This window comes from Dryobates pubescens, chromosome 2 (genome assembly GCF_014839835.1).
Source record: "Dryobates pubescens isolate bDryPub1 chromosome 2, bDryPub1.pri, whole genome shotgun sequence".
NCBI classification, from domain to species: domain Eukaryota; kingdom Metazoa; phylum Chordata; class Aves; order Piciformes; family Picidae; genus Dryobates; species Dryobates pubescens.
In genome coordinates, this window is record NC_071613.1 from 35,580,350 (window position 1) to 35,592,511 (window position 12,162).

At 36.4% G+C, this 12,162-nt stretch overlaps 1 protein-coding gene across 1 annotated transcript in view; it reads left to right on the top strand.

Annotated features, from left to right (window-relative positions):
• The first annotated feature begins 108 nt into the window (after positions 1-108).
• TTC21B (tetratricopeptide repeat domain 21B) overlaps positions 109-12,162 on the top strand; it is a 34,405-nt gene continuing 22,351 nt past the window's right edge. Inside the window, exons 1-13 of the mRNA XM_054173160.1 lie at positions 109-210; positions 396-525; positions 1,609-1,719; positions 2,905-3,071; positions 3,765-3,887; positions 4,582-4,739; positions 5,128-5,212; positions 6,656-6,754; positions 7,271-7,463; positions 8,427-8,524; positions 9,286-9,486; positions 9,949-10,078; positions 10,509-10,666. Of these exons, the coding sequence (XP_054029135.1) occupies positions 109-210; positions 396-525; positions 1,609-1,719; positions 2,905-3,071; positions 3,765-3,887; positions 4,582-4,739; positions 5,128-5,212; positions 6,656-6,754; positions 7,271-7,463; positions 8,427-8,524; positions 9,286-9,486; positions 9,949-10,078; positions 10,509-10,666 (1,755 nt within the window). The remainder of the gene's footprint in view (positions 211-395; positions 526-1,608; positions 1,720-2,904; positions 3,072-3,764; positions 3,888-4,581; positions 4,740-5,127; positions 5,213-6,655; positions 6,755-7,270; positions 7,464-8,426; positions 8,525-9,285; positions 9,487-9,948; positions 10,079-10,508; positions 10,667-12,162) is intronic.

Below are 12,162 nucleotides of genomic sequence, written 5' to 3' on the forward strand. Positions count from 1 at the left end.
CGCGGCGGCCGGGCGCGGGCAGGCGTTTTCTTCAGGTTTGCTTCCCGTGTCTCTCCTGCCCCCTTTCCCTCTAAGCCAATAGCAGTGGGCGCTACTTCTGCCCAGCCAATGGAAGCGTGCTGCTGGACTATCCCTGGCCCTTCCGGCGCGCCCCCTCTCCCCCCGCCCCAGCGGTGCTGGGTAGCAACGATGGACGCTGGGGTGCAGCAGGTGGGCGCCGGCGCCCTGGGCCTTTCCGCGGGTGTGGGGCTGCTCAGGGGCTGCGGTCAGTGGGGTGGAGCCTGGGGCAGGAGGGCGAGTGGCCAGACGGGGCGGATCTGGGCTGCTTGGCGCGGGCTCCTGTCGTCCCGGGGTGAGACGTTTGCACGAGTAAATCGAGGCTGCCTTTCCCGCAGGCCCTGCTCAATTATTATTGCCAAGAAGGCTACTTCCACCACGTCCGAGATGCGGCGGATGAGGCGCTGGCGCGGCTGGGCAGCGATCCGGTGTTTCTTTTCTATCGGGCCTACGGCATCCTGCGGGCAGGTAATGAGGAGCTGGGGAACCTTGTTGTGTTCAGTCAGTGCCTCCGCCGTTTTCCCAAAACCCTGATGGTCCTTCTGCCACAGGCATCAATTCTTAGTCTGCTGCACGGAAAGAAAACAGTGTTAAGGAGTCTGAATGTATCCGTGTTGAGGTTACCATTCTTAATGCTCTGTCACTGACTTCTCCTTGCACCCGCCGTTGGAATTAAGTTGATCTAAACCACATAGTGCTAAAATGAAAAAAAAATAATTGTTTTGTTTGTTTGCGTTTGTTGCGGGTGTGTGTTTGTTCGGTTCTTTGTTTTAATGGTTACATGAATGTAGGTTAGATAAATGAATTCTTTGGAGGGAATTGGGGCCAGATCAAATGCCTGTTGCATTGTATCACAACAAAAAATTAACTTGTTCCACCTACTATCTCTTCCCGTCAAAGCAGCTATATCTGGCTTTGTTGTATCCATCTGCCTCAGAGGAGCTGACAGCTAATATCTATTGGGAGGATTTTTGTGTACATTGAACTCATTTAGCTGAGCCCATATTTTAAGAATGTCACAGAATAATCATAATTGAACTAAAGTCTAGGAGGACTGTGGTAGTGAGCTAGGAATAATTTAAAAGATTTTGAGGTGATGTATCTTTTCTCAGGCTCCCTGACTTTTGTTTGTTTTACAATCATACATTCCTGTTTTTGGAGCTACTGTCTCTTCTATTGATGTTCAAAAGATTCCCACAAAAAAGGCAAAATCCTGGCTATATAAAGAAATAGGAGCAAAAAGAGCTGCGCAATGCCCTGTATAAAACAAATAATAAAGATGTTTTCATCTTTATGGCAGTTGGCAGAACTAGCACATAACTCCTTTCAAGTTCTCTGCATTGTGATTTTTTTTTTATTTCTTGTGTCTGATTGAAAGACTTGCTCAAACAAGTGAAAATGCATGTGTGAATAATGAAGAAAGTTAGGAAGAAAGAATTACCAAAAACATAGAAGAAAAAATAAAGGGAAAATTAAGTCAGATTGAGGTTTGCTGCTGATATGCTCTGTCTTGAAAAATGTTATAGCCTATTCTGTGCTTGTTTTCACTAGGTGACATCCAAGAGGGTATTCGACAGTTGGAGTCTATTAAAAACAAACAGGAGATGTCACTTTGTACAATGATGGCTCTGATTTATGCCCATAAAAAGAGCCCAAATCCAGGTATGGTCATTAAGAATATTGCTTCATGTTTTAGCTCTGTGTGAGGATCTGAGAGTTTTAGACTAATTCTGCCTAAATTAGAAACATATACACCAACTTTGCATTTCACATAGTATCTAGTACTGAACTGAGTGACTCCATGGTCGTAAAAAGAAATACCAAAATGTAAAACTTTAAAAAGTAAGAATGACTGGTAAGCTAAAACATTATAAAACCCCAAAGTCTGATTTATCTACCATGAAGAAAACATCTCCTGTGGAAAAACATAATTAAATCAAGCTTCTTGTGACTGTTGCTCAGTCTTGTCTGATAGAGGCCCTTTGAACAGAACTGCAATTTCAGAAGTCATTAAAGCCATATCATTTCTGTCTTTGAAGTTAGCCTGACCTTAAAGATGGAGAAAAGAATTTTGTGAATGTTGTTACTCCTTTCTTCAGTTTAAAAAGAGGAGTTATTTTGCTAAGAAGTACATGCCTTAAACCACAGTTTATTGGGCAAAATGAGTTGTCCTTCCTCACTGGGCAGATTTATAACTGCAACTGACAGTTAAGCAGTGTGACATGAAACAGCTCTGACTAACGATGGCACTCTTAATTGAGTCCCTGAGGAATAATACTTGAGGGCAATGAAATCATGTATTTCAAGACCCTCTGAGAAAGCCACGGTTTGCTAGAAAAGGACCAGAAACAAATGTGGGTAAATGAAATGAAATTTTTACATGGGATTAAGCCAATGAGAACAACTGACAATAACAATAAGGATGTAAGATAAGGAGTCTTAGTGTTAAGAACTACATCATACATTTTTCAGGGATTCTGAAGCTAAATAGTGTTGTGTTCAGTATTTTAGGGCTTCTGTATAGTTAGCTGTTTACTTATTTGGCAGACACTGGTATAGGTGTGAGCGAGCCTTATTATCAGATTTCCATTTGTCTATTTGATCTCAGCTACAAAGCTAAGGTTTAACAAATAGTGTTCTTACACAAATAACCATGTTGATGGGAACCCTTTTCTGTCTTCTATGTCTTTACCTTATTAAAAATTTTACTTGGGAGCAATTGTCTGCATGCCTGTCAGTGTATAATACAGAACATAACATTTGCTTTGGAAGCCTTTGGCTTATGTGCTGCTCTTTTGTAATATTTTGAGATGCTGTCAACAAAACCTCTGTACAAATTCTTTCCAGATAGAGATGCTATTCTAGAGTTGGATGCAAAAGTGAAGGAGCAACGTAAAACAGCAGGACAGCAGGCTCTGTACTTTGCTGGCTTGTTTTTGTGGCATCTGGGTCGTGAGGACAAAGCCCGTGAATATGTAGATAGAATGATCAAAGCTTCTGGTGGTTGTAAAGAGGTAATTTTTTTTCCCTTCCATATAATAGCAATAATAGCATGTATGCTGCATAGCTAGATTTACTGCATCAGTACTATTTGGAGGTTTCCTTTTTAACTGTTTTGTGTTCTAATGTTTCCTTTCTTAATGTCATAAATTGATTTAACAGGACCAAGTAGAATTGCCATAATGATTTAATTTTTGTCAGCTAAGTATTTATTTTCACTTAATAAATGAGAGGCCTGCATTTACCAATGGAAATAATATGAAGTTATGCCACTTCTGCTACTTGATCCTGAGCATCGTAATTCCTAGCAAAAAAAATCAACAGGATAGTCTCACTAGAGAGGGAGACAAAAATACCCAGAGGATAAGGGATTTACATTTTCAGAAATTGTTTAAGGCAAAATTTGCCTAGGGTTTCACTGAGTAATTAATTTGAACATACAAGTTTTAAATGTGGTAGTGGCTTCTGCTTTTCCATACAGGCATCAACATTCACTAGAATCTTTACAGGTATCAGCATTCACTAGAATCTTTACAGGCATCAACATTCTAGTAGAGTCTTTAGAGAGGTTTCTGAAAGCCTAATTTCATTTGTTTGGGTTTTTTTTACCTATTTTATTTTTAGGTTATTTCTACTTAATACTGTATGTCATATACCCGTTTTACTACCTAGTTAGTGAAGAACTCCAATTTCAATCATGTTTACAGGGCTTAATTTTGAAAGCATGGCTTGATGTCACCTGTGGGAAAGAAACTCACATTAAAAAAGCTGTGAAATATTTTGATGAAGCACTGCAGGAGGGCAATGATGTTTTTGCTCTGCTTGGTAAAGTAAGTTTACTTCATTTATTTAAAGCTTTCTGAATGTCCTGTTAGTCTTATGGAGTGATCAGAGAGATATTGAGAAGAGTTGTCCATGAGTGAGCTTGTCTAAGGAATGTAAATCCATCTTAGTCACACTTTTTGTTCAAAGGAGAAGTCTAGTCTTTAGCAGAAATTATGTTTGAAAATATTTATGAAATTGTGTAAGGAATATGAAACAGGTATTGCACAAATTGATTACCAGCACAATAAAAATATACTGACTCTTCTGTTTCCTATGGTTGACAGCCCATTGTAAACAATTGGTAGTTAGTTTTAACAAGTAGCTGAAGTTCATTAGATGTCTCACTTTCTTTGTAGATTGAGACAGAGGCATGCCTGAATTGTGCAGTATTGGTAGACTGTCCCTGTTAGCATATACATAATACTGAATTTTTGCAGCATTCTTGTTGTATTCTCTAGTATAAATACTGCTGCAGTGGGATATTGATTCACTAAATACAATTTCCATTTTTTTCTTATGAGCTGAGCTTGTAACTATTTCTTCCTGCATGTCTGTATTTTTTTTGAAGTATGTTAAAATGATGCACTTTTTCTCTTTCTCACTATCTCTTTTTCCTGGTTTCTGTATGAAGGAGCTTCTGAATCTTCTCACCTACGTGAGTGTACAGGCTATTGATGTAACTTCTCTTTCTTCTATCAGGTACAGTATTTTGAGGTCCGACAGAATTATTCGGGAGCCTTGGAAACTGTGAACCAGATCATTGCAAACTTTCCAAACTTCATACCTGCTTTGATAAAGAAAATGAAGCTACAGCTAGCCTTGCAGGACTGGGAGCAGACAGCTGAAACAGCACATAGGTTGAGTATGAAGTAGTGCGCCACAAATTGTATTCTTGATATAATTACACTCTAGGAAAATTTGAAACAGAAGTAGATATGTTTCCATTCATTTGTCATGAATTTGAATTAGCTAAAATCAGGTTTTAAAGTAAATAAATTTAAACTAAATTAAGTTTTATTAGAACACATCCTGGAAGTTCAGTGAGGATACTACGTCAATACACATATCTGTTTGAAGTGGATGAGTGTCTTTTTGAGATGGTCATGAAGCAACAAAACTGTACCTTCACACACATTAAGCACCTGTGCAATACACGATACTGTTTTTCCCCTTTTAGGATAAAACATGAATGAACAAAGGTTTTGTTCTGGTTTTTTTGTATGTTCACCTTTTATTTGGCTTTAGGCTATTGCAGAAAGATACCTTCAATTTAGAAGCCATAAGAATGGAGGCCCTGTATTTCCTGTGCAGAGAAGGAAATATATCTGCGGTGAGTCTTTTTCAGTAGCAAACTGTTGAGCATGACCCAGCCTTTGTAGTGACTACATGCCACATGCACTATCTTCTTTAGGTCTTCTCATACACTTTTCTGGTCCTATGCTACACTATCTGCAGGAAGAGGTATATTCACCTATTCTGGCTCAGATGATTGCTCTAGCTTATTATTGGGTTGTGTCAAGTTTCCAAGGGATGCCAGTGTAATTTATTATTTTTTAACCTCTGTCTTTCTGAAGGAAAGGAATCAAACCAAAGAGAAATCTCCTTTTAAAAGTTAATTAAATTATGTTGATTTGAATCATGAAAGCAATGTTCTATTGTTTAAATATTCTTTTGGTAAATTTGTAAGTTATTCTAAGCTTTTCATTGAAGTATTTTATTAACTGAAATAAGGGAAATAATGAGGTCTTGTATTGATAATTTTTTAAGGGTGTCATAGTCACTTTACATTCTGTGATGTTAGGTTGTATAAACTGCTTTGTTAACCCTTTTTTGCCAGTTATGGAGAGGTCTTTTTAACTCCTAAGAATTGTTATCTTCTACTACCAAGATCTATGCCTGTATTTTGTACATTCAGTGCTTGTATACATTTTCAGGACATTTTAAAATACAGTATCTAAATTGTCACCAAAAATCCTAAAGATAAAAAATATTTATTCTCATTATTCACAAAAATGCTGGTATAATATAAGTAGAATTTTATAAAAAACAAAAGTAAAGTGTTGTCAATGTTCCATAGGATTTTTTTCAAGTTCTGGAAGGAAAGGTATTTTAGGTTGTTCAATGCATTTTTAGTTATTGCAAAGAACTGTTCAGTCATTAGTGCATTTATAATCAAATTTAAGTCTTGCTTACGCAAATTCATAGGAAATAGGGAGAGACAGTAATAATTGCAAGCTCCAATTCAATAAAGCCATCCAAGAATGAAACTTGCTGGACATAGGAGGGGGTAAACAAAAGATTGTGGGGTAAAATGTCACATGATACATGATCCCAGTGTCTACATCTAAAATCGTATTATTGTAACCCCAGATGTATCTAAAGTATCTTACATGGTTTGAGAATCTATTATGTTAAAAGTGGGAGCAACTGGAAGTGCTTTGGTTTTGGTTATCTGTGTCACACTGAAGCCTGAACAAGATTCACAGATCATATTCCTCAGACTATCTTGCTTTATGAGACTTCTTTTATATCATATTCAACTCAAGTATTTCATGGGTTTAGAGCATATATAGAGGACACAGGATCTACTATATTGTCACTTTACTGTTCTAAAGTATTTTTCTTGGAATTGTAACCCAAATCTAACTCCTAGTCCTGACAACTTCTGAGTTTAAGTTTGAAGATAATATTGCATAGTAAAATACGTGACTAGTTTTTACTTATATCTGTTCATTCTTTCTGTTACTTATTATGTCACTCCTTTTTCTCCAAGGCTTCTGCAAGACTGGGAGACCTAATTAAAGCACTGGACAGGCTGGAACCACGTAATTCACAGCTTTTCTGTAAAATGGCTTTAGCTTTCAGTAGAACAGTAAGTATGCTTTTTTTCCTTAAGCAGCATGCAACTATCTATATATCCTGTTTTATTTTCTAGTGGACAGGTTTTAAAAGTCTACTAATAAAAGATTGCAGGTAATTGAAATAGATTACTTTGTGAAGCCTTTGGTAATGAAATTTTAAAAGTTTTACATTCAGCATGAATTACACTACTTAAGCTGTCTCATTCCAAAAATATTTTTACTGCTTGCTTTTAAAAGAAAATACAAACTGTCCATCAACTTTATTCTTAATATAGGAAAGTGACAAAGTTAATCACATAGCCTTGAAACTGAAGGTCTTTGTATTTTTCATAGCATTCGAAGTAACTATCAGCTGTGCCTTACTGTATAGTTATGTTTAAATCCAGCATGCTTTAATGTTACATTTTTTTAGAGAATTATTGCAGGTTATATTAGTCTGATGTGAGATGTTGTTTCAGCTGCTATGGTTTGTTTTTCTAATTCTGAAAAATAAGAATGTAAAGTTTTAAGATTATTCCTTCCATTAGTGTGGCCGTAACCAGCTCATCCTTCAACATACGCAAACCTTAGTTGAAAGAGCAGCTGACTTGGCACCAGACGATTCAGAAATTGCTACTGAACTTGGCTACCAAATGATTTTACAAGGGAAAGTGAAGGAAGCTTTAATGCACTACAAGAATGCTATGACACTTGATGAAACAAATATTTCTGCTCTAACTGGTAAGGTGTTATACTATCTTTTTGTTTTACTGGTCTTAAGACACAGACCATGCTTTTTTGATCAAGTCCCTCTACTACTAGGAAAATCCAAAACTATTAGAACAAAAGCATGGGGCAGTACTGCTTGATTCATGTTACGGTATCTTTCTTGCAGCAACAGTTTATCCTCACTGGATGTGTATTTTGGTCTTTTGACAAATGAAAATTTTCTCTTCTCAAAGTAATGGTAGGGATAGGGATATGGCTATTTGTATGGCTGTTTTGTTTCTATTTTTAAAAAAAACTATTCTATTTCTGTAGTGTCTGAGAACTCTTAGGCAGTACAAAAATAAAGTCAAGCACATTTGAAATAACAAGCTGTCCATTGTTATGTATGTCTAAATTAGATTGAAAGATGTAATCAGGTCAACACATCTGATACTTTAAAAAAAAAAAAAAGGGCAAAAATACTTGTGGTGAGGTCTTACTGCTGTCAAGAACATAGAGAGTGAATATGGCATACATACTTAATAGATTTTCTCCCTGCATTCTTTCTCCTTCTAATCTGCCTTCAAAAAAATTTAGGTTTCTGTGTGTGGTTGGAGAGTGTGTGGGTTTTTTAATTTCATTTTACTTCTTGTACTTATTCTGAATTTAAGAGCCAAACTTTATGCTGGTTCTGCTTAGTCTAGAAGCAGTTGAAGATGTACTGTTTCAGACTTTGTAGTGTGAGGGATGAGATTTTTCCATGAAACTGCTTTATAGCATTGCATTTATTAATGTATCAGTCATGTATTGCCTGTCCTAAGCACATAAGTACTTACTTGAGTACATAAAATCTGCATTAGCATAAGTCTTGATCTATTCTTTGTACCCATGTCATTTTATGAAGAGGTTGAAAGGGGAAAAAGTTGATTCTGAAAAACAAGGTATGTGCTTGAGTAAGAAGATGAATTTGCAGTAAACTGGTTTAATATGTTACAGGAATTATCCGCTGTCAGCTAATACAAGGGCAGTTAGAAGATGCAGAGCAGCAGTTGGAATTTCTTAATCAAATTCAACAGGCCATTGAGGAATCTGGGGTAGGAAGCATCTTCTTTCATTAAAATGCTTTGTTTACAATATGAATTGTGGTCTGCTAGCTACTTCATGTTCTGTATTTCAGTCAATGCAGAGCATTCTTATTGAGTACCAGTAAATCTGAGTTTCAGTTTTTCTTCCTATCAATCTAAGTTAGCATGTTAGAATAGAATAGAATTAACCAGGTTGAGTCCAACCTATCATCCAACACTATTCAACTAAACCATGGAACCAAGCACCCCATCCAGTCTCTTTTTAAACACCTTCAGTGATGGTGACTCCACCACATCCCTGGGCAGCTCATTCCAAAGGTCAATCACTCTTTCTGTGAAGAACCTGTTTAAGTTTATAATGCAAGGCTGTTTGCTTGCAGAGAAAAAAACATCATTGCCTTCATGCAGAGATTTATCTCTGAATATAAATTTGCACTATTGGGAAGGGAGGGATATTAATTATTTTCAGGGTTTTGTATTCAAACTTAGAGCTTCTTGCACAAATGTCATGAGGTCTGTGGTGACAGGCTGGACTCGATGATCTTTGAGGTCTCTTCCAACCTTGGTGATACTGTGATACTGTGAAAGGAATGCATTGCTATTATAATAATCAGTGTCATTTACAGTGAACATACTAAATGTCTTGCACTATCTTTAAAGAAGAAAGAACTAACATTAATAATTGTAGTTTCATATGAATAACAAATTAATGTGTCTGGAATAGGGCAAGTGTTTTCTTTCATTTTGTTTTCTTTTTTTTCTTTCTGTAGGAATTATCTTTCTTGCATGCAGTCCTGGCTATGAAAAAATACAAGAAACAGGAAGAAGTTGTTGCCTTATTGAATGATGTTCTGGATACTCACTTTTCATCTTTGCGGGGTTTTCCTCTTGGTGTGGAATATTTTGAAAAACTAAACCCTGATTTCTTGCTAGAAATCGTTAAGGAATACCTTAATTTTTGCCCAGCACAGGTAAGCAGCTGTATATTACGTCTGTCTGAAAGTGGAATTTATTCTTGGATTTAATTTTGAGATAGTTTAATCCTGAATCAATAAATTTAGAAGATTTTACCTCTTAAAATGTGAAATAAAACTGTGTTTTAAGATACTATGCCAGTCTTTAATTAAAATATTTATGGACTGACTTCAGCTTATATGAGGTCTGAAGTGTTTTATCATCTTCAAAGTCCACAAGGCCGTCTTCTGTTCCTGCTGATATCAAGAAATTGCCTTGTTAAATTTAAAACTTTTTTTTTTTTTTCCCCCCACAGTGACAGCTTTTGGCTTTGTGGTGAAAAGAATAACAATGCTTTGCTATTGCTCTTTTGACTTTAAAGTGAAGAATAGGTTAAATATGAAGTATGAATATGTTAACCAAAGTGTTGGGTTTTGTTTGCTTTTTGCTCAGTTTGTTTGTTTGTTTTTTTCTCACAGCCTGCAAGTCCTGGGCAGTCATCTTCACCTCTTCTCAACCACTGCGCTACTGTTCTTGAAACTGTGGTAAAAACTGTGCCTGGTCTTCAGCAAGCTGTCTTTTTAATTGCAAAAGTGAAATACTTGTCAGGTAATTGCTTTGTGTATAGTCAGCTATCCACCTCTTTACTTTTTCTTAATATAGAAAAATTACTTTTCATAATAAATATTTTCTTTTGCTGCAGAGTGCTGCATTGCAGATAAGCAAAGAATGTTTGCACTGCCTTTGTGATTCGTATGTGATTTTAATTGTACAGACATATCAATATGGTATTGTTTTTATCTATTGCTTCCACAAAAGATCACTTTCTGAATGATTACAGATGGAACAATCAGAAAATATCTTAACTTTGACCTTGTTTGATTTAATTTCATAGTCACATAATATTTTGTATACGCTGTTATTAATTAAAAGCTCACTATTTAAAAAATATAAAATTGGTGAATAATTAATAAATACTGTATTTCTAGCCTCTGTATTTTATATAAACTTTTTCACTTTCCCTTTCTAAATTTCCTAGGGGATATTGAAGCAGCCCAAAATAATCTCCATTACTGTCTTGAAAGGAATCCATCTTATGCCGATGCACACTTACTGATGGCCCAGGTGTATTTGGCTCAAAACAACACCAAATTATGTTCTCAGTCCTTGGAACTTTGTCTAAGCTACAATTTTGAGGTGAGTTGGACAGAAGAATGAAACTATTTTTATTCAGTCAATTTTCTGAAGTGGTATGTTTTTGTAGATAATTTCTGAACTGAACTTTTTATGACTCTTCCACTACCATTTTAATATCTAAATGTTTATATGAACATGGTATCTGAATTTTTATCAAAGAAATAACGGCAAAACTAACACCTTATTTTGATATATTGAAATTGTTTTGAAATACAGAAAAAACAAGTGGTAGCTTTTTCTCAAATCCTTAAGTAAATACTAAAAACCTGTTACATGGAAAGAATTGTAATTCCATATTAACTTTGCAACATAGAAGGGCTTCAAGAGTGATGCAGTGTTGTTTCTGGACATTTTGCACAGATGTGCAGTGATTATATGTACAAGTGCACAGGGTGATCAGACAGGGTCTGGAAATGCCTCTTGACAATTCATGCTGCTTTAAGCACTTTAAAGTGTTAAGATCACAGGCATATGCTATGCTGTCTGTACTAATGTTACACCTTTGTCCATCTTTTTTGTCTCTTCAGAAGCAAATTTGGTAAATAAAGCACTGTATTAGAAAACTTTTGCTGTTTTTGCAGTGGTCCTCACCAGTTTTATTTCTTGTGGCTAACACATTGCAGTATGGGATTTTTGATTTTTTGACACCTGTGGAAGTTTATGTAGGATTAACACTGAGTTGGTAACCCTTTATACAGCACTCAGGTCTTGAGTTGGCTGTCTCTTGGCAGAGATTAATTAAAAAGTGACAAACTACCATGTCCTTGCAAGCGTGCTCCCATCTTGGTTCCTTCAACCAAGTGATGCAAAAAAATTGAAGATTAACTACCTGCTTGTGGTAGTGAGAAAAGTCCAATTCTCCCCCTCCCCCCCCAAACCACAGCTAACTCAGCCTTTCCATCTGCTTCTCTGACTGTATTTTTACAAGCAGAATGAAATGCAATGAATATATAGACAATATACAGTATTTACAGTATATACAAAAATATACAACACAGAAAACTCACCCCCACCCCCCCGATAGAGGAGGGCTCCCCCCAAAACTCCCTTTTCCCCCTTTCTCCTTTTTTCCCAAAAAGGGTTAGAGAGAAAATTAATTATTAAGGGGGAATTCTGTTAGTTCAAAGCATATGTTAAGGGAAGAAAAGAATTAGTTTCGTATCTCATTAGTTCAAGGTCAGTTCCAGCAAGAAAGACAGCAGCTGTCCAGACTCATACTGCAACAGCCTGAACCTAAAACTAAAAATCCTAAAGTTACATTCCCATTGATCTACCAATTAAATTAATTTAGAATTATCTTTGTTTTCCTTTTTACACCAAAACATTCAGCTAGAGTGTTTCAGTAGCTGTGCTTTCTTAAAGGCACAGCCTAAAACTGTCACACTGCTTAGGAGACACGGACATGCTTACAACTTTATGCACAGTTACATTTCCTGTATTGACCTTCCCTTTTTATGTGAGGTATGTTTGGAGAAAGTAGAGAAATGACAGGCAGA